This window comes from Phocoena sinus, chromosome 1 (genome assembly GCF_008692025.1).
Source record: "Phocoena sinus isolate mPhoSin1 chromosome 1, mPhoSin1.pri, whole genome shotgun sequence".
Taxonomy (NCBI): Eukaryota; Metazoa; Chordata; class Mammalia; order Artiodactyla; family Phocoenidae; genus Phocoena; species Phocoena sinus.
Genome location: NC_045763.1, coordinates 38,806,457 through 38,828,179, shown reverse-complemented (window position 1 = coordinate 38,828,179; position 21,723 = coordinate 38,806,457). Strand labels below are relative to the sequence as shown.

At 41.4% G+C, this 21,723-nt stretch overlaps 1 protein-coding gene across 2 annotated transcripts in view; it reads left to right on the top strand.

Annotated features, from left to right (window-relative positions):
* The first annotated feature begins 568 nt into the window (after positions 1-568).
* The window catches only part of EFCAB14 (EF-hand calcium binding domain 14), a 37,770-nt gene continuing 16,615 nt past the window's right edge, over positions 569-21,723 (top strand). Inside the window, exons 1-4 of one of the 2 annotated variants that reach the window (XM_032627397.1) lie at positions 569-1,759; positions 3,327-3,475; positions 9,731-9,876; positions 19,951-20,049. In XM_032627397.1, the coding sequence (XP_032483288.1) occupies positions 1,578-1,759; positions 3,327-3,475; positions 9,731-9,876; positions 19,951-20,049 (576 nt within the window). In that variant the 5' untranslated portion in view covers positions 569-1,577. The remainder of the gene's footprint in view (positions 1,760-3,326; positions 3,476-9,730; positions 9,877-19,950; positions 20,050-21,723) is intronic. The other variant, XM_032627407.1, reaches the window with a different exon arrangement.

Below are 21,723 nucleotides of genomic sequence, written 5' to 3'. Positions count from 1 at the left end.
TGCATGGGATATACTTATACCAAAAAAATATTCGTTGTTTACCTGAAATTCAAACGTTACTGAGTGTCCTGTATTTTTATTTGCTAAATTGGGCAACCCTATGCAGGAAGGCAGGGATAGTGGTTATCTTGTTTATTGCTCAATCCTCAGCGGTAGAACTGCTCCTGACATATGGTAATTTCTCAGTAAATATTTACGGAATGAATGAATGAACGTGTTCAACCGGGTCATTAATCTGTAACAGGCCTAAACCTTTAATAAACAGCATGAGAGTCAGAGGGTTGGAGCCTCTAGCCTGGGTTAGTCACAACTGGGGGGGCCCGGGCGGCTGATGAACTTCCCAAGCCGGTCGAGCAGCTGGATGCTTTGCCTGGCCCATCCCTGCTCCTCAAGGAAGGAAACTCGCCCTTGTCAGGTGAGCTACAGGTCCCAGACCCTCCTGGGGGCGGGGCCTCCTCGACTGGCAGGCGGGACCTGCCCTCGCTTGAGCCTGCATCCTTTAACACCCCGCCTCCCCATCGCCCCTCGCATGACGTCACCAGATGGGAGGCCAATGGGATCGCGCCTTACTGGCAAGCGGTGTCGGCGGTCGCTGCCAAAGGGAAGTGAGTTGGGGCTGGAGCGATGGCCCGGGTCTGGAGCCCGCGGCCGCCGCCGCCGCCGCCGCAGCCACCAGCGAGTCGGGAGCAGGGGCGGCCGCAGCCGGAGCGGGGGCCGGAGTCGCGGCTGGAGTGGAGGCGGCGCGTGTGAGTTGCCGAGGGTCGCCCGTGCCGGAACACCTCGAACTCTGGGTGGGAGCTCTTCAGGTGGGCTGAGCCGCCGTCGCCCTCCTCACCGCGCCCCCAGGCCCAGACAGCAGGGCTGGGGTCTCCCCAGGCGCGGGACTGGCTCCTCTCAGGCCAAGCCCTCCAGGCCGGGCTCTGGGTCTTCCTCGGCCTCTGGCTTCCTTCAAACTCAGGCCGGAGGACGGTGATCATCTCAGACTCGGGCATTTTCTCTGTCGGGGTTGTAGCGGCTGGGAGCCCCCTCCAGCTGCCAGCTAGGGAGGGAACAGCGCCTTCCCATCGTCTCGCTCTGCATCTCCCCCTCTGCTCCCATTGCAGAGCAAGTTTCTTTTTTTCTCTGCATTGGAAATTCTACCCTGGAAGTCCAAAACACCCATCTGTGTCCTTCCCCAGCTCCTGGAGCACCTTTAGAAATACTATATACTGACCAGGTCTGAGAGTCTCTTGACTTGACTTCTTATTCTCTTTGGGAGACAAAAGTTCCCCCCTCCTCCAGTCCAACACCCCCTTCGGTAACTGACAGTGCATGCCTAGGGCTTTATCCATTTGGATCACCAGCTCCCTGGCCTTTATGTGACTTCCCCTACCCATCTGAGTTACAGTTTCCTCTGGGCTCCAATCTCCAGCCCCCAGCGGATCTGGTCAGTCCCACTCCTGGGTGGGACTGACCAGAGGGGCTCTGGCCCAGGATTCCTCACCCTGGAAGGCAGCTCCAAGGCCTCGAGAGAACTGGGCGTCGGGTACGAACCTGGCAGCTCAGGAGTGGGTGCTCCACTTACCCCACACAAGAAGATGAAAAAGCGCAAAGAGCTCAATGCACTGATCGGCTTGGCTGGGGACAGCCGGAGAAAGAAGCCCAAGAAAGGCTCAGGCCACCGCCTGCTTCGCACCGAGCCTCCTGACTCAGACTCTGAGTCCAGCTCAGAGGAGGAAGAGGAATTTGGTGTAGCTGGAAATCGTTCTCGCTTTGTCAAGTGAGTAATGCAGTACTCAGGGGTGGGATGGGGAAAAGGCATCTCCTTGCACTACCAAGGAGGCAAATTAAAGGGAAGGAGAAGGGAGTTCTTAGGAAGAAAAAAGTGTGTAGACCTTGGAAGGCACAGAGGGAGGAAGAATGTTAGGGAGAAGATGAGTTCAGTTTCTGAATGAAGGATAAATTAGAGATCTATCTCTGAGTATACAAAGAAGAGCTCTGAATCTAGGGTGGAAGGGTGGACTTGGGGAATGTGCTAAGAGCCCAGAGAGACCAAGGCGGGAGTAGCAAAGAAGCTAAGAATAGGGAACTAAGAACAGAGAAATTTGGGGGACTAGACCTTTTGTTAAGTATAGGAGAGACAGGGACCTTAGGACTGCAGGTTTTTTTGTTAGGTTGGTTGGATTTTTTTGGTTGTTGTTTTCGGAGGGGATGTTGTTGAGGGTTTTTTTGTTTCTGTTTTTTTTGCACTCATGATGGGTCTGAATCTTGGTGATGGGGGAATATGGTGAGGGACATTCTGTAAAACGCAAGAGCCTTGAGAGAAATGACAGGTGGGAAACAAAAAGAAGAAGCAGGTTTTTTCAAACCACTTTTAGATGGTGCAGCCACTAGACAAATCCAGTAGTGAGCACAAAGACATTGCGAATTGGGGGTTACGCTAGGAAAGGGCTGAAGGGAACCTTGAAGGTGCCCTTGGACTCTCTTAAGGAGCACGTTAAAAGAAGAGTACGCTGCTGAGGTTGTGGAAGCAAGAGCTAGGCAAAAGGTTGGGATGCTAAAAGAAAAGAGATTGAATCCTTTGAGGTTTGTTTAGAATGTCTGTGTCCTTTTATGTTAAAGGAAGAGATTGGTTTCTTTGCCAGGTGAGGTAGTTCAGGGTAATCCTAGGTTTGGGCTGTGAAGATCTGATGAAGTGGAATAGTTAACTGGAATAGTTATCCTATTGGGTTAGTTTAGACCTTGAGTGCTGGTTGAAGTTTGGTGTGAAATCTGACCCCTTTCTATGTTTCTCTTCTTTCTGAGCCAATAAGCTGGAGTGTACCAGGTGTCCACTTAAACCTACTGTCTACTTTTTTTCATTCCATTTGGAGTAAAACTCACTCAAAAGTTTATAAAGCTTCAGTAAACTGAAACGAGGTCCTCTGGAGTGAGTATGTATTTAAGAGAGAGAAATAGATAAGTGAATTACAGTACAGTGATGGAATGGCAGAGAAGCTCTTGTCTTTACACTTCCCTAACCTGAGCCAGTTTCCAAAGAAACTGATGATGAATTGATGATGGCAGTGAACTGCAGTGCCCACAGGTGCTTCCTGTAGCTCACAGGAACTCCCTCTGTTTCACGTGAAGTTTGAAACCTTTGTCCCCTATAGATGAACTCTTTATAGGTCATATTATTTAGACATATTCAACCTGCTGTTCAGATTTAAGTGTGTTACCCCCGTGTTCCCTGGTGAATTAACTGGTATTCATTAGAGATGATAATTGCATAGCGAAAGGTGCTATTTTGAATAAAGCTGTATTCCAGTCTCTTCTGTACTCCTGGTTGAATTTGTTCTTACGATCAGGGGAGACTATTTGCGATGCTGCAGGATCTGTTACCCCCTCTGTGCTTTCGTCATCCTTGCCGCCTGCGTCGTGGCCTGCGTTGGCTTGGTGTGGATGCAGGTTGCTCTGAAGGAGGATCTGGATGCCCTCAAGGAAAAATTTAGAACAAGTAAGTGGTCACCCTTTTCAGAGTATAATTTTGGACTCTTTTTCCAGGTTCTAGGACAAAGTGAACCACACTGAATTAAGATTTTTGCTCACTCTGATGAAGCAATTATATGTTCCTGTCAGCATTTTTTTTTTTTTTTTTTTTTTTTTTTGCGGTACGCGGGCCTCTCACTGTCGTGGCCTTCTCCCGTTGCGGAGCACAGGCTCCGGACGCGCAGGCTCAGCGGCCATGGCGCACGGGCCCAGCCGCTCCGCGGCATGTGGGATCCTCCCGGACCGGGGCACGAACCCGTGTCCCCTGCATCAGCAGGCAGACTCTCAACCACTGCGCCGCCAGGGAAGCCCCTGTCAGCATTTTTAAACTCTGTCTTAGCTGTCAGCTTGAAGGCAGTAACAGTTACTCATTTTTAAATCCACAAACAAAGAACAGTGCTTATGCACCACTAGGACAAATAGCATCTGAAATAATGGTATTGCAGTCAACACTTACAATGCAGAAGGCAAGGGCTAAGATCCAGAAGTCTAGAATCTTGGTTAATCTCCACCTGTTGCCACTTCATATTCCCCAACTATAAAGTGGCAATAGCAACACTAGGCTGTTTCCTTCCTCCTCACAGGGACATTTGAGAAAACATGTGGGAGTGTCTGTCAGACAGTTTCCTCCTTAATAAAAACCTATAGAAACATAGGACTGAGCAGTAATAATGATAGCCAGCATGTATGGAGTGCTTACTGTATGCCAACTCAGAAATAAATATTTGTCTCATGAGTGTTTTAAAGTTTAAGAAACTTGAAGAGTTTTATGTATTCAAAATTGTCAAGTTGTATTTTGCACATCCAAAGTACTTTTTCTGAAAGGTGTGTTTGCATGGTAGCTTCAACCTGTTTTAACCTAAAGATCTTCCTTTAGCAACACTGAGATGTTTAGTTCTAGGTTTCAAGGGTTAATTTTCTAAAGCTAGTAAAAGTTTTTAAAAAACAACAACAAAAACAATGTACAAAAAAAAAGAAAGTAAAGTTATACCCAAAAGATGCTTTACTCAGTCTTTGTTTTAACTAACAATTAGTGCATAGCTACAATTACAATCTGAATTTTATTATAAATAATAAAATTAATTTTTAAAAAAAGTTTCTAAGCTAAGGAAGCAGTTTCAGCTTAATCAAAAATACCCTAACTTTAGCAGCTTTAACACACCAGGAAACTGACCACCAGGCTTTCTCAAAGCCATAAAGAAATCTGGCCCCAGAACTAAAATTAGAGTTGTTTCCTTACTTCCTTTCTTAAGCCATAGGAGATCACAACATCCTAGCTTTCCTTCATCCCAGCTTCTCTTTGCTGACTGCAGTTAGTTAAGTTCCAAACCTGACCTAGGGACAGCTAATCCTTAGTGAGTATGTTAATGACGTTCCTAGTGATGTTGCTTGAAAAAAATATATTGAAATACTAACTTTGTTTTTCTTCTGAGCTTCTGATTCAGGGAATGGGATTGGGTAGGCCACAGTTCTCTACCAGGATCATCCTGACCTATATGTTTTATCAGTTGGTGGGATCAGAGTACAGTGTTAAGAATGAGATTTGTATTTGTATTCCCCTGAATGTTGTCCTTAGCAGTATTTACAAGGTGTTTTTTTTTGTTTTTTTTTTATAAATTTATTTAGTTAGTTAGTTTTTTTGGCTGTGTTGGGTCTTCGTTTCTGTGCGAGGGCTTTCTCCAGTTGCAGCGAGCGGGGGCCACTCTTCATCGCGATGTGCAGACCTCTCACTGTTGAGTTCTCTCTTGTTGAGGAGCACAGGCTCCAGACGCGCAGGCTCAGTAGTTGTGGCTCACGGGCCTAGTTGCTCCGCAGCATGTGGGATTTTCCCAGACCAGAGCTCGAACCCGTGTCCCCTGCATTAGCAGGCAGACTCTCAACCACTGCGCCACCAGGGAAGACCTACAAGGTGTTTTTAAGGCCAGTGTTTTCTTGGTAAGTAATCATAACTTGGAAATGAGGTTCTGAGAAGCAGTGTTTTAACTATAAATAACCACTGACGGCAACTGTCTGTGCCATCATCTCTCCGTAACTAGTTGGGCCTCCTCCATTTGTACTACAGCTTGTTTTGGTTACATATAGCAATTGTTTATTTATACATTTCAAAACATTGCTCAGTTCTGCCTTCCAGGGATTCATTTCTCTGATTGCTCTGTGCCTGTGTTTTTAGAACACCAGCGTAATTTGTACCTTAGCTGAGCTTTTCATTTTCAGGAATTTTCTTTGTTTAGAAATGCATATTTGGGCTTCCCTGGTGGCGCAGTGGTTGAGAGTCCACCTGCTGATGCAGGGAACACAGGTTCGTGCCCCGGTCCAGGAGGATCCCACGTGCCGCGGAGCAGCTGGGCCTGTGGGCCATGGCCGCTGGGCCTGCGCGTCCAGAGCCTGTGCTCCGCAATGGGAGAGGCCGCGGCGGTGAGAGACCCGCGTACCGGGAAAAAAAAAAAAATGCATATTTGAAATGTATACATGTAATAGACCTGACAATCGATCAGGCAACAGATATTTATTGAGCACATGTTAATACAAATATTTACTGAGCACATGTTAATACCTGGAAATACTCTATTCAGGAGATGCCAGGAGTTGTACCCTGGACTGTGAGACCTACTTTTATCACTGAGCAGCCTTCCCCTGGGACCCTGACTGCATTTGTCAGCCAGTTGAATGAAGCAGATTTGGAATTGTCAGTCCAGCTGCTCTGTGGGCTTTGGTTTGCTGCAACAGATACACCAGCACCTATACAGTCTAAAGCAGGACTTCCTGAAGGAGGATGGGGTAGGGCCTGGGGCATAAATCAATCCGCAGGCTGAACCATTGTGGACTACTTGGCAAGAGTTTTTTTTGTGAAAACCATTTTCTTGGCTAAATGAGGTTAATCTTGTTAAACTTAAATAGTCTTCCTTTGAATTATACTTCTACTTTCAATATATTTCAATAAGTTTATTTTTATTTCTTGTTTTTCAAGAGGACAGTGGAAATAAGACCATCTGCTGACCTGGTTTAAATACCTTTTTGAAAAATTCAGAGCCCCTTGTCCTTTATCTCATTATCTTCCAAGACTCTTGTGAGGAAAGGAGGCAGGATTGCTGAAATATCTGGAACAGAAAGCAAAGCAGATAGGCTTGGTATTTTTCCCTTGAGGCCAAGGAGTAACTTGATCCTTAAGCTTGAAGTGCTAGCTGGCCTGAAACTCTCAGCTCAGTATTATTCTAGAAGTAGGTACTCCAGAAGACCTCCACAGTTATTATAAAGAAGATTCTATTCCCAAGCAATCTTCCCTATCACTCAAGGCTAAAGTGAGGGGAAAGAATTTGGAAGAAAAGGACAGTATTGATAAATCAGACATCTTCATTGCTGGTCATACAGGGAGAGTAGCAGTTAGGTCATTCAGTGCAGAACTTAAAAATGGTCTTGTTAGGCTATAAGCATCTGTGACAGCTGAAGTATACTAGAAAGAGAATTGGTCTTAGAAGCACAAGGTATGACTGTCGAATCCTGACTTGCTCATTACTAGCTATGAAACATAGGCAAGTCACTTATTCTTTCTGAGCCTCATTTTCCCATCCATAATATGTAAAGATGTATTTGTGCTACGAAAGCACTTTGGGCATTCCTCTGTCATAACATCTGTCACACTGTATAGTAATTCTGGGGCGACGCCTTGCTCCGCACCAGACTGAGAGCTTCAGGGTCTTTTGTATACACTAGTGCCAAGTACAGGGCCGGGCACATAGTAGGGGCTTGATCACAAGATGAGTAATTACATAAAAGTTTATTGCAAATTATAAAGATGTATAATTACAAAGTATTGTCGTTGGCATTATATGTTGTATCTAAAGGGTGTAGGCAAAAATCTCCATTTCCTGATCAGGAAAAGAGCTAAGTCAGTTCTTTTGAGTATTACTATACTAAATTTTAAATAAGTTGCTTTCCATGTTGAAAGAACATGAATTAGTAATCATAAGTTGTTTGTTTACTATACTTCATTCCATTTATGTAATCAGAGTGCCTTTACTTGTCTTATCTCTCCTAAAAAACCCCAAATCAGATCATGAATATAATCCCCTCTTAGCTCATACAATCCTCAGGATCCAGAGTGTTTTCAGGGCTTGTCAGACTCACATGTTTATTAGTTAATAATTTTAATCCAAGTTATTTATGTGTTTGTCCTACTTCCTCCTCTACTTAATTCATATAGACTGCAGGAAAAAAAGAGACTCTCCCCCAGCCTTAGGATGTTTTACCACCAGAGAATGGCAGACGTGTGTGGGATAAGTTTTTCTTTATAACCTAACTGGATATGTATACGAAATTCAGTTGGGTGCTATAAGTGCTACATTAATTTCGACTGGTAAAATATTCCTACCATATGAGATGAATGTATTCCTGCAAACTGTGTAAATCAAATGTTACATTAAAAGCACTTAGCCAAGTCTACTACTTTTAAAGAAATCCTTCACATATTTTTGAAAAGTGAATAAAAATATCAATTTCTTTTAATAGTTCTGAATTTTCAGGTAGTGGGTTTGCTTACGGTGAGGATACCACCGCCACCCCCGGATTTTTGGGGGGATTTTTTTGTTGTCGAATTTATTTATTGAGTTTTCTTTGTTTAACTTAATAGGATAACATTAACTCCATTTCATACCATACAGTCATTTCACTGGATAGGCATTTGCATGCTTCTGTGTACGTGGGACTGTGCTGGGCCCTGGGAATACAGGACCCAATAAGACCTGTCCTCAGGCAGCTCTCTGTCAGTCTGATGGAGGGGACAGACAAGTAAATAAGTATAGCACAGTGTGTTCAGTGCTCAGTAGAGTTTGGAGTGGTAAAGAGGTAACGGTGGTCCAAGGTGGGGGCCAGCTCTTTGTGCTGAATCTTGAAAGGAATTAACTAGGCTAAGGTGGCAGAAATGAAGAAGGGGCAAGCCAAGGGCATCTAGGTAGAGAGAATAGTGTGCGCAGTCACTGAGGCTTAAAGAGGTTGGTGTGTCAGGAAAATCAGCTTGGCTAGAAAGTAGATTGAAGTGGTAGCTAAAGTGATGAGAAATATGGTTGGGAGATAAGCAAAGGCCAGATTTATTTAGTCTTTAATACTTACTGAGTGCCTGAAGTGTGCCAGGTATATTCTAAATGCCAACTATACAGAAATGAACAAAAAAAGTCTGGGAACTTACATTTTAGTAAATTATTCTTTATCCGTCCATTATGCCAATTTTTGGTTTTAAAGAAAGCATATGACAACTAATCAGGCAGTCTGTGGCTTTAAAAGAAGGACATAGGTTTTATTCTAGAGGACCAACCACTATCAATCAGTATTTTATTTTCCATGAAAAGGAAAGGATACTCTAAAGAAAGAAGAGAAAGCACTCTTTCAGGCCACTACCTGCAGGCTGGCAAATCTCTAAACCATCCATGAGATGTTGTTTCCCAAAAGAAAGGCCAGATAATACCCTATACTTCACCTAACATTTTCCTTTATCTTCTGTTTCACTTTGAGCTTTTGGGTTGATTTAAGAAAACACTATTTGCTGTTTATGAAAAAGACTTAAAATCTTCGCTCTCATAACAGTACTTGAAAGGTGGTAAGAATCTATCTTGCGTTTGACCAATTTGAGACAGAAAATAAATAGATTTAAACATTTAGAGATATAACTTAGGATGTCACCTTGAGCATTAATGGAGTAAGGTTTATAAATCTTCATTGACCAGTCAGAAAGCTTCTTAATTGAGCAGGTCAGTACTTAACATTTATTTATCACGTATTGTATGCCTGGCCAGCTGTGTGTAGTGCTTTACAGCCATTCTTTCACTTAAAATATACTTCACAGGATGGTTAGAATTATCACTGTGTTACAGATGAAGAAACTAAGCTCAAAAAATTTCAGTAGTTTGCTCAAAATCCCAGTAAGTTGCAGAGTTGAAATTCAAATCTAACTCTTTCTGCTGATGTTGTTTGTTACCATTTTTAGCCACCTGACTTTAAAAAGTTGTATTGCCAGTTGTGAAATAGCCCCAGTTAAATGGAGCTTTAGTGTTAAAGATATACATTTACGTAAATAAAGGAATAGTGGAGTTGATAGATATGAATTGTCATTATCGTCCCAGAATTAACTTTCATTAATCTATCTTCTTTCCTGCTGTAGGATCATTTTTTCATCTTGGAGCCATGAGGGAACTTCATGGCTATTTATTATTGTTCTTATTTTTGCTTTCAGTGGAATCTAATCAGAAAAGCTCATTCCAAGAAATTCCCAAACTTAACGAAGAACTACTCAGCAAACAAAAACAACTTGAGAAGATTGAATCTGGAGAGCTGGGATTGAACAAAGTCTGGATAAACATCACAGAAATGAATAAGCAGGTAGCAAAAGTGTGATTCTATTTCTGTGTAAGCTATGAATATTTCATTTTGTCTGTTTAGTATGTATCTGTAAGTATAGGGAACTCACTTCAGATTGTTTTACTTTTTGAAATGGTGCTTTGCATACTGTGATCCCAACACATTAAAGTCAGGTAAGATAGGTAATAGTTATGCATTTACCCAATATTTAAAATGTTAACCCTTTCTGCAAAGGAACAGAGTTTTACCAAGTAGAACAGTTTAGAGGAAGTTAGAAATTCTTGAATCAACTTTTCCTAAGGAACAGTGTAGGTATTAAATTTAAGAACAGTGTCGTCGGGCTTCCCTGGTGGCGCAGTGGTTGAGAGTCCACCTGCCGATGCAGGGGACACGGGTTTGTGCCCCGGTCCGGGAGGATCCCACATGCCGCGGAGCGGCTGGGCCCGTGAGCCATGGCTGCTGAGCCTGCATGTCTGGAGCCTGTGCTCCGCAACGGGAGAGGCCACAACAGTGAGAGGTCCGCGTACCGCAAAAAAAAAAAAACAGTGTTGTCTAACGCCCAAGAAAATTGTTTTTATTAGATAATGAGAGCTTATTTTGTTTAATATAGTTTACAAACTTACAGCCTTGGGGTGTAGTGCTATATGCTGTACTAAAAACTTATCAGCAGCTAATGGTAAGTATTATTCTAGAATAGCATTGGAGGAAATGGCAGAGTTGGTTAAATACCTTGACCAGGCAAGAAGGACAAGAGCCAAAACTTTTCCAGTCCCTAAATTGGCCAGATCTCACATTCATTCCGAAAGAGAGACTCTGCCAGAGGAAAAGAGCATATTCAGAAGATGTTGAGGCAGCATTGTCAGGATTCAACAGTCAAACCTTGTGCTTATATGAATAAGGTGCTGCAGTTGCCACTTGGTAACTATAGCCCCTGTTCTCAGTTTCTGTGGCTTAGTTAAGAAAGACGTGTGCGTCAAGAAGAAAACTCAAGTGCCAAGTGAATGGTACACCCACAAAGTGCTTAAAAATAGTTTTGTCATCCCTGTCGTGGCTAAGAGGATATTCTATTCTCAGAGTGGAGTCACAAAGTTCAGAATCAGCCAGGGCAGAGAGCACCGTGCTAGAATAAAGTGCTTGCCATTGTTTTTGAAGCTACCCCCTCCTTTCAGCAGTAGTTTGGGAGTGGGGCGGTTCAGCACTTGCGACCAGAGATCAGTGGCCTGGGGCAGAAGCTTTCAAACTTTTTCCTGGAACCCACAGTAAGAAATATTTTCCATCATTACCTGGTAAACACATGCATACATGTATGTAACTGAAATAAAAGTTTCTGAAAACAGTCACTTGTCCTTAATATAATGCTGCCTTATGATATTTTATTATTTTTTATTCAGTTCTCTTTCATTTTTAAAAAGTATTCGTGAAATAATTGATGGGTTGCAGCACCTAGTATTTACTAGTTATCATTTAGCCTTGGACTCTGAGTTATAAGGGAAAAGCAGGTATTCACTCCATTTTTACAAGAAAAACAGGATAAACTGTGGTCTTGCTTGTATTCACAGAGCAAATGAGCAGTTTGTCCAGAGAGTACATCAGGTGAAAGTAAACCATCATGAAGAACTGAGAGACGATTAGCATCTCTCTCTGGGGCAAACTGTGGGTTCTTTATAGTAGCCAGTCATGGAGTTTACCGTTCTGAGGCATCTAATTACACCAGAAGGTTGTATATTGTGTTCTGAGCTTTGAGCACAGTACTGATGATGATGGTAACTGCCACTCATTAAATGCCTTCTTTATGCAGGCCCCTATTAGATGTAGTACATATGAGATCTCCTTTCTCCTTCTTCGCTTCTATAACTCTGTGAAGTAGGAGGTGCTGTCTCCATTTTATAGATTAAAAAACTAAGGCTCAATGAGGTTAAGTAGTTTGCCCAAGGTCAACAGCTGTGTAGCAGTTCTAACAAAATATTCAAGTAGGAACCTGTTTTCTTTCCAGTTTTCTACTGTGCCTTCCATCTTTATAACCTCTAAAGGACACAGTAGGTGCTTAGTAGATAAAGCTGAAAGGATGTGAAGTCGAGTCCCTGTCAGGGCTCATAATCATTCATCATTGATGATTGTCTGTTTTAGTAACTTTTTTACTTACTATTTAAAGAGCACTTAATTTTAACCCCAAAGCAGCATTTCAGGCTTTATAGTGTAAAATGGTCTAATAAAATGGTCTACAGTAGCTATTTTTAATTTCACTAATGAAAAGTCATGTAATATGCATGAAAGTCATGACTCATCTTTTGGCTGGAATGTGGGGGATATTTCCTTAATGGTTTGTACCTAATTCAACTTTTTAGACTCTTTGAATTGCAATGTGTGACTTTAGAGATAAGTTCTATAACACTTGAATCCATTCTGACATGCTATGCTAGAATGTGTCTATCAGAGACCAAAGCAGTCCCAGATATCAATAATGGGAGAGTGCCCCTTGTCTCTCTATTCTAGTTAAACATGTAGCTTTGCTGTAGTTTTCCACAGATTTGGGCATTATTCCACCCAAGAGAGGAATGCTGAAAAATGGAATCCAGCTTTGCAGTTTCTGGGACTGTAGCTGGGTCCTACTGACAGTGTGTGGTCCAGGTCTTATAAGTGAGTAAGAAGTCCTAAGTGTTGCCTGGTAATTGGAGCACTAGTGGTCAGCTCTCCAGAGCATACTCTTTCTGTGAGGCAGCTGATACCCTAGGCCTAGAGCGTTTGGGGCATGGGGAGAAGTGGAACAGCACCTCACCTTACATTGCCTCGGCTTTCAGGCTGCTCCTCTGGTTTTGGGTGAAATGATAGCTGTCAACCAGCCACACTGGCCATTCGTGAAGCCATTGCCATTCTTGAGATACCTGTGACTAGCATCAGGCTCTGCCACAGCCTCAGGATAGAGCCGTACCTGGGAGAGTAGTTTCTACCCAGATTGTTCCACCTAGAACACAGCTTGTTGTCCCTTTAAGATCTGGCCAGTTGTCAGTGGAAGGAGTTGTTCCCTCAGGTGAAAAAAAGGGAACCACACAATTGATAGGTCATTTGGAATAATCATATCCTTGCCCATCAAGTTGGTGTAGAGCCAGTTGTGTACATGATTTGGGGCTGAGTAAAACACACATGGGGGAGACCCCTTCCAAGTACTTTATGATTGAGCATGTTAAGATAGTCTTCGAAGGCCCAGTGGAGGGCATGGGGAAAGGGCCAGCCAAGGAAATCTGTCACACCCCTTCCAAAGCTTTGTGATGTGTTTTCCTATGTGTATATTTCTTTCCCACCTTTTGTCTTTAAAATTTCATGAGTAATATGTGAATGTATTCTTATATAAGATTTAATAGTAAAATACACATAGAACTCTTACGAAAACTCCCCTTCAACCCCACCTCTGTATGTGCCCCCATCACACACAGATACACACACATAACACACATTCCCTGTCCCCATAGTTCTTCGCTGTCAATGGTCTGGGCTGCATTCTTACAGTCCCCTTTATATGCATTTACAGAATTGTAATAGCTTTTAATATGAATTAGCTTTTAGGTTAGCGTGTGCACATGCACACGCGTGTGTGTGAATAAATGGAGTCATTAGGTATATATTCTACAGCTTTCTCTGTTTACTCAATATATCTACACCCTTAGTGTTAGACATTTAGATGTTTCTAGAGTTTTGCTGTTACAAATAAGAAAGCAGTGAATAGTCTTGAGCGTACATCTCTATGCTGGTGAGCATAAAGTAATCTTTTTTTAATTTGTTTTCTTTCAGTTTTATTGAGATATAATTGATATACAGCACTGTATAAGTTTGAGGTGTACAGCATAATGATTTGACTTACATACATCATAAAATGATTATCACAGTACATTTACTGAACATCCATCATCTCATATAGATACAGAATTAAAGATGTAGAAAAAATATATATATTTGTCCTTGTGATGAGAACTCTTAGGATTTACTCTCTTAACTTTCATATATAATGTACAGCAGTGTTAATTATGTTTATAATGTTGTACATCACATCCCTAGTACTTATTTATCTTATAACAAGAAGTTTGTACCTTTTGACCACCTTCCTCCCACTCCCTCTCCCCTCACAATTCCCCCCCACCCCACCTCTGGTAACCAACCACAAATTTGGTCTCTTTTTATGAGTCTGTTTGTTTTTGAACTATAATTGACCTATAATACTGTTAGTTTCTGTTATACAACATAGTGATTTGATATTTATATACATTTCAAAATGATCACCACAATAAGTCTAGTTACTTATGCCACCATATAAAGATAATACATAGTTATTAATTGCATTCCCAGCACTGTGCATTTCATGCCTGTGACTCATTTATTTTTCACCTGGAAGTTTGTACCTCATAATCTCCCTCACTTAGTTCTTTCCTTCCCCCACGCCTCCTCCCCTCTGGCAAACACCTGTTTGTTCTCTGTATCTGTAACTGTTTCCCTTTTGTTATGTTTGTTCATTTGTTTCTTAGATTCCACATATACGTGATATCATACAGTATTTGTCTTTCTCTGTCTGACTTATTTCACATAGCATAACATCTTTTGGGTCCATCCGTGTTGTCACAGATGGCAAGATTTTATTCTTTTTTATGGCTGAGTAATATTCCATTGTGTGTGTGTGTGTGTGTGTGTGTGTGTGTGTGTGTGTGTCTGTGTGTGTGTGTATCATACACACCACAACTTCTTTATCCATTTATCTATTGATGGGCACTTAGGTTGCTTCCATATCTTTTCTATAGTAAATAATGCTACAATGAACATAAAGGTGTATATATCTTTTCTAATTAGTGTTTTCATTTTCTTTGGATAAATACCCAGGAATGGAACTGCTGAATCATATGGTAGTTCTGTTCTTTATTTTTTTGAGAAATGTCCCTACTGTTTTCCATAGCGGCTGCACCAATTTACATTCCCAGTGCAAGAGGGTTCCCTTTTCTCCACGTCCTTGCCAATACTTGTTATTTGTTGTCTTTCTGATAGTAGCCATTCTGACAGGTATGCGGCAATATCTCATTGTGGTTTTCATTTGCATTTCCCTCATTATTAGTGATGTTGAACATCTTTTTATGTGCCTGCCTTCTTTGGAAAAAAGTCTGTTCGGATCCTCTGCCCATTTTTTAATTGGGTTGTTTGTTTTTTAGATGTTGTTGTATGAACTCTTTGTATATTTTTGATTATTAACCCCTCGTCAGATATATCATTTGCAAATATCTTCTCCCATTCAGTGGGATCCCTTTTTGTTTGGTTGACAGTTTCCTTCACTGTGTAAAAGCACTTTAGTTTGATGAAATCCCATTTGTTTCTTTTGCTTTTGTTTCTCTTGCCTAAGGAGACATATTCAAAAAAGTATTAATAAGACCAGTGTCAAAGAGCTTACTACCTGTGTTTTCTTGTAGAAGTCTTATGGTTTCAAGTCTTTACATTTGAGTCTTTAATCCATTTTGAATTTATTTTTGTTCATGGTATGAGAGAGTAGTCCAGTTCAATTCTTTTTCACGTAGCTGTCCAGTTTTCCCAGCACCAATTATCAAAGAGGCTGTCTTTTCCCCATTGTATAGTCTTGCCTTATTTGTTGTAGATTAATTGCCCAGATAAGTGTGGGTTCATTTCTGGGCTCTCTATTCTGTTCCATTGATCTATGTGTCTGTTTTTGTGCCAGTCCCATACTGTTTTGATTACTGTAGCTTTATAGTATAGTTTGAAATCAGGGAGCATGATACCTGTAGTTTTGTTCTTTCTCAAGATCATTTTAGCCATTTAGAGTCTTCTGTGTTTCCATACAAATTTTAGAATTATTTGTTCTAGTTCTGTGAAAAATGCCATTGGTATTTTGATATGGATTGCATTGAATCTGTAGATTACCTTGGGCAGTATGGTCTCATTTTAAGAATAATTTTTCCAATCCATGATCACGATCTATCTTTCCATCTGTTTGTGTCATCTTCAGTTTCTTTCATCAGGGTCTTACAGTTTTCCAAGTACAGGTCTTTTACCTCCTTAGTGAGATTTATTCCTAGGTATTTTATTCTTTTTGATTAAACAAGTAACCTTTAGGATAGATTTCCAGAAATGAAATTGCTGAATTAAAGGGTGTAAACGTTTCAAATTGTGACAGATAATCCTAGATAACCATCTAACAAGTCTCCAATTTACATTTCCATTAACAGTGCATGAGAATACCTATTTCCGTATGTGCTTTTCAAACCTCAGTGTTACTCTTATCTTTTTAAGGGCATGTGTTAAAACCTCCTTGATGTAACTGCTGCTCTTAAGAGGTTTATAGTTTGCTGAGAGTATCTCTCTGGAGCTGAAGTTTCTCACCCATTTTATTTTTAAATGGATAGAGTTGGAATGTTGAAGATTAGTCTGAGTATTTTGGAGCACTTATGGAGAATTGCATGTTTAAGTGCTTATTAAATTTCATTATTAAAGAGCTAACACTTACTTGGTATTTTGTTTGTATCAGGTACTGTGCTGAGAGCTCTAGATATGTATCTCATTTAAGGCTCATAGCCTGTATTAGTCATCTGTTGCTGTGTTACGTTTGTCCCAAAGCTTAATGACTTAAAACAACAAACATTTATTATCTCACAGGTTTTCTGGGTCAGAAATTTGGAAGCAGCTTAGTTGAGTTGTTCTGGCTAGGATCTCTCTAAGGTTGCAACTAAGATATACAGCCAGGGCTGCATATCTGAAGGCTTGACTGGGACTGAAGCATCCTCACTCATATGACTGTTGGCAGGAGGTCTCAGTTTGTCCCACCATGGCTTCTCCATGGGGCTGCTTGAGTGTTATCACAACATGGCAGCCGGTTTATCCAGAGTGAGTGATCCAAAAGAGAGCAAAAAGGAAGACAGTGCTTTTTTATGACCTAGTTTTCAAAGTTGCCCGTTGTCACTTGCACTTTATTCTGTGGGCCAAAAGTGAGACACTCAGTGCAGGCCACGCTCAAAGGAAAGGGAATTAGTGTCCACCTCTTGAAGGGAGGACTATCAAAGATTTTGTGGACATATTTTAAAACCATCACATGTCCCTATGAGATGGTTGTTGTTATACCGTGCTACCAGTGAGGAAAATGAGTTCACACTTATGTAGCCTTATCTCCTACTTCCTAGACTCTACCCCATACTCTGCTTGGTCTACCCTTCTCAGCATCCATCCCAGACACAGAGTGTTCATTCTTAGCCATTCATTCATTTGGTAGATGCTTATTGAATGCCTGTCTTTGTGTCAGGCGTATTATGGAAAATAAAACAGACATGGTCCTTGATGACATGGAGCTTACAGTCTAGTAGTGGAGGAGAGAAACCTTAATTTAAAATCACACACATAAATAAATCATTGTCGCTCTGAGAAATACTATGAAGGAAAAGTATTCCTGGGCCTATTCTTGCTATTGCTCCCTACCTATTCCCTGATGCCACACTCACCCTTCTAACCTAGAAAGGATAGCTGATTTATTTCTATATATAAAACTCTTACTTCTCTATCAGAGTCTGATTTGAGTCCTGCTTCAGTGAAGCCTGTCCCTTTCAACCTGCACTAATATTTTCTTAGACTGTATTCAGTATCACATTTAGTACTTGTTTCTTTAATGTTACCTATCTACTTCTACCTCTCCCTCTCCCTCCCTCCCTCTCCCTCCTCCTCTCTCTTCCCCTCCCCCTCTCCCTCCCTCCCTCTGCCTCTCCCTCCTCCTCTCTCTTCCCCTCCCCCTCTCCCTCTCCTTTTCTCACTCACATTTTGCTCCTGCCCCCCAGGCCTTCTTTCTATTCTTCAAATACGCTGAGCTCTTCCCCACACTGGGACCTTTGCCCTAGCAATTCCCTCTGCCCTGAAATGTACTTCTTTTTATCTCTCTCTCTGGTTAATTCCTATTATTTAGATCTCAGTTTAAATTTCATCTTCTAATAGAGGCCCTCTCTGGCAGTCCAATCTAAAGTAGCTACCCAGTCACTCATTGTCACCTTATTTTTTTTTTCACATCTTTATTGGAGTATAAATGCTTTACAATGTTGTGTTAGTTTCTACTGTACAACAAAGTGAATCAGCTGTATGTATACATGTATCCCCATATCCCCTCCTTCTTGAGCCTCCCTCCCACCTTCCCTATCCCATCCCTGTGGGTCGTCACAAAGCGGCAAGCTGATCTCCCTGTGCTATGCAGCAGCTTCCATCCATTTTACATTTGGTAGGGTATGTATGTCAATGCTACTCTCTCACTTCATATCAGTTTCCCCTTCTTCCCCATGCCCTCAAGTCCGTTTTCTACCTCTGTGTCTTTGTTCCTGCCCTTCCACTAGGTTCATCAGTACCGCTTTTTAAAATTCCTTATATATGTGTTAGCATACAGTATTTGTTTTTCTCTTTCTGACTTACTTCACTCTGTATGACAGATTCTAGGTACATCCACCTCACTACAAGTAACTCAATTTCGTTCCTTTTTATGGCTGAGTAATATTCCATTGTATATATGTGCCACATCTTCTTTATCCATTCATCTGTTGATGGACATTTAGGTTGCTTCCATGTCCTGGCTATTGTAAACAGAAGTCACCTTATTTTCATTTTCCTCTAATGTATCCCGCTATCTAATTTTTCTTATATCAAATTGTCTGTCTCTTTGTACTAAAATGTAAACACCAAAGATCACTGACATCTGTGTTGTTCACCACTGGAATAAAATAGGGCTTAATAGATATTTGTTGCAGGAATGAATGAGTGGGTGAATGAAAGGAAAATGGTCTGACGCCCCTGAACACATCCCTCCTAAAAGGAAAGAGGGAGAAGAGTTCCAAGGCTCCTCACTGCACTCCCTTGTTCAGAACACGCTGGGGCTCACTCCAGGAGCTCTCCTTAAATACTGTACACAGTACTTATTACTATCTAATACTTCGCTTCTTTGTTCTTCTGTCACCTCCTACCAGGATGTAAGCTCCATGAAAGCAAAACCTCATGGTCTTATTTGCCACTTTCTCCACAGTTCTGGGTACAGAGAAGGTGCCAGACATTTGTTGAAGAAAAGAATAAGGGGTCAGGTCTACTTTGTCTTGTATCCATCTGATGCCTACCACAGGGTTAGGCATGTTACAAGTGCCCAGAAACTTTCATGGTTACTCTGTGAGGCCATTCTGAATATAATTGCTATTGGTAGATCTGTGTCCTCATCCTAGAACTTGGGACAGGAAAGCAGTGTGGAACCAAGTTTTGAGCCACATTGCAAGGTATTTAGAATATGATCTCTGCAACCTGAAACTGAGTATTACACAGGTTCCGCCAGTCCTCATTCTAGAGAGAAGTCCAGCTATTTAGAATTTTACCTATAAATAGCAGAAGGGAAGATACTTTTTATTTTGATTCAATTCCTATTTTAATACATTCAGTATATCAGTCAGCCAGCAGGTCAGTGGGTATTTATTGAGCCCCTTCAGGGTACAAAGTAGTGCTTTGGTTGAGCTATTGAGTTTGAAATATTAATCACATTGTTAAACCAAAACTAAATCCCCAAGTAGTTGAAAGTGCCATTCAAGTTGTCAGGGTTCAGTTGCTGTCAACTGTATATTGTGATGTTGGGCTTTTACTTTATAATATATGTTCCCACTTGGGCAGAAACAAAAGTTCAGCAAATAACTGAGGGGTATTTTTTACCAAAATAAAACCTTTCAGAGGTCCTTGATCATTAGCTTTCTTCCTGTCCAGTTGTTGAAGGATTGTGTTGTAATTACTGCATCTTTTGGGTAATTTAAGATTTTTGCATCTTGTAGCTGCCAGGAGTGGGGTAAAGAATAATGCCTGCCTTTCCCTCCTTGGCACTGGTATTTAAACTGGGCAGGGAGAGAAGGGGTGTTATTGCTTCCTCCCACATCTCAAGTCTATCCAAGGTACTCTGCGGAGTTCTTCTACTCCTGTGACCTGACCGGCCAGAACGTCTGGATCACAGAATCGCATGATGCCCAAAGGTGCTTGACATCACCATCAGCTGTAGAGTGTGTGAAGGGAGCATTGTTCTACAAGTTCTGTTTTCATTGTTTATTACTCATTTCCTTTCAGATTTCTCTGCTGACTTCTGCAGTAAACCACCTCAAAGCCAATGTCAAGTCAGCTGCAGACTTAATTAGCCTGCCTGCCACTGTAGAGGGACTTCAGAAGGTAAGTGCTGTGTATGGGCACTGAAATTAACCTACTGTAATTCTGTCTTCTTACAAATTCTCTTTGAAAGGCTGGCATTTGAAATCAGCTACTCCAAGGGGACAGTAATAGAGTTCAAGACATCTCTGCTTTGGTCTGGTTGGTTGGGCCTTTAATTTGCAACAGGTGGTTTTAGCTATGGTTTATATAGATTCACACCTTTTTATTTGGCTTTCCAAGTCCCAGGATTGCTTTGCTGGGACTCTTGTGTTAACATGTGTGGGTTTGCTTTTCATTACTTGCCTGTTTCAGTTCATCATCCACAACGTCTTTATGAAAGCAGAGCAATTGTACATGAGGGTTGCTCTAAGTTGCTATTATTTTCCATGATTGAGAAAGAGAGGGGATTTTTTTGTTTGTTTTCGTTGGTTTTGTTTTTTAAGGATAATTTGGGGAAGTGCAAAATAAAAATTCAGGATGTGATAAATACTGTCAAGGATGTGGATAGAGGGAAACTTCCAAACACTCCTGCTGGGAGTATAAATTGGTAAGAAGCATTCTGGAAAACAATAATATATTATTTTATAAAGGTAGAGAGACACACCCTCTAAGCAAATCACTCTTAGGTATATGCCCTAGACTCTAGGGCCTAGGCAAACATTACTTTAGAATTTCTATTTACTTGATCCCTAGGATTCAGCCTAGAGCAGGAGGCAGTAACCAACCAGATGAAGAATATGTTGGGATCTTTAGAGCTGGGTGGGGAGAGTGGGTAGGGAATGGAAGGAAAAGAGTGTGCTTAATAGGCACACAAGCAACATGAGGCCCTGTAGCAGGAAGTGGAAGAAGGATTCTGGAGCAGGGAACCCCAAACAATGGGTATCAAATCTAGAATCTTTGGCTTTTAAAAGTCAGTGTGTGCTGAGTTTGATTTGATTATATACCAGGCTCTATAAACATACAAATTGTTTCCTCAAAGGAGTGAGAAATTCCTAAGCCAGAAACAAAACTTGTTATTTTATAGCCACACCACCTGTGTGTGCTCGGTCTCTATAGTCTGCTGTTTGTCCAATATGGTCATCTGCTTACAACTTAAAAAAAAAGTAGGGACAACTTTGATGAGACCAGACTGTTTTTGCCATTATTCCCGAGGGTCAAGTGGGGAAAAAGGTAGGCCTCTGTAGCCTTTAATACAGAAGCAACCCTGGCAGTCTTGCATTCAAAAAGGAAATTGGTTTATTCTTGCATTCGTTAATTCAACAAACATTTGTGGGGCTTCCTCCAGTATGTGCCAGGCACTTTGCAGTTGGTGAAAATACTAGTTTCAGGGTTTTGCTCTAGAGTTCACATGGCTCTGTCAGCTGCTTCCTTAAAAAAAAAACTTAAACAAGAGCTTACTATCTTCTTGCGTCCTGATGGGTTCATGCATCCAGCCAGTGAAGATTCTCTAACAGTGGATGTCTTTGAATGCTTGTAGCTGCTGTAACAACAGACCTTACATAGACAAAATCCCAGCTTAGAGACTTCTACCCAGTATGTTGTCTCTTTGCAAATCTGTGCATTTATAATGTCAGGCACTACTTTTATTACAGGTGGCTCAGTTTTGAAGTGGTAAGTCATCTCAAAAAACCTAACTTCAATGTATCTCATGTAATTTTTTTTTAATGTTGAAAATATCATTTCTTTTTCTCTTGG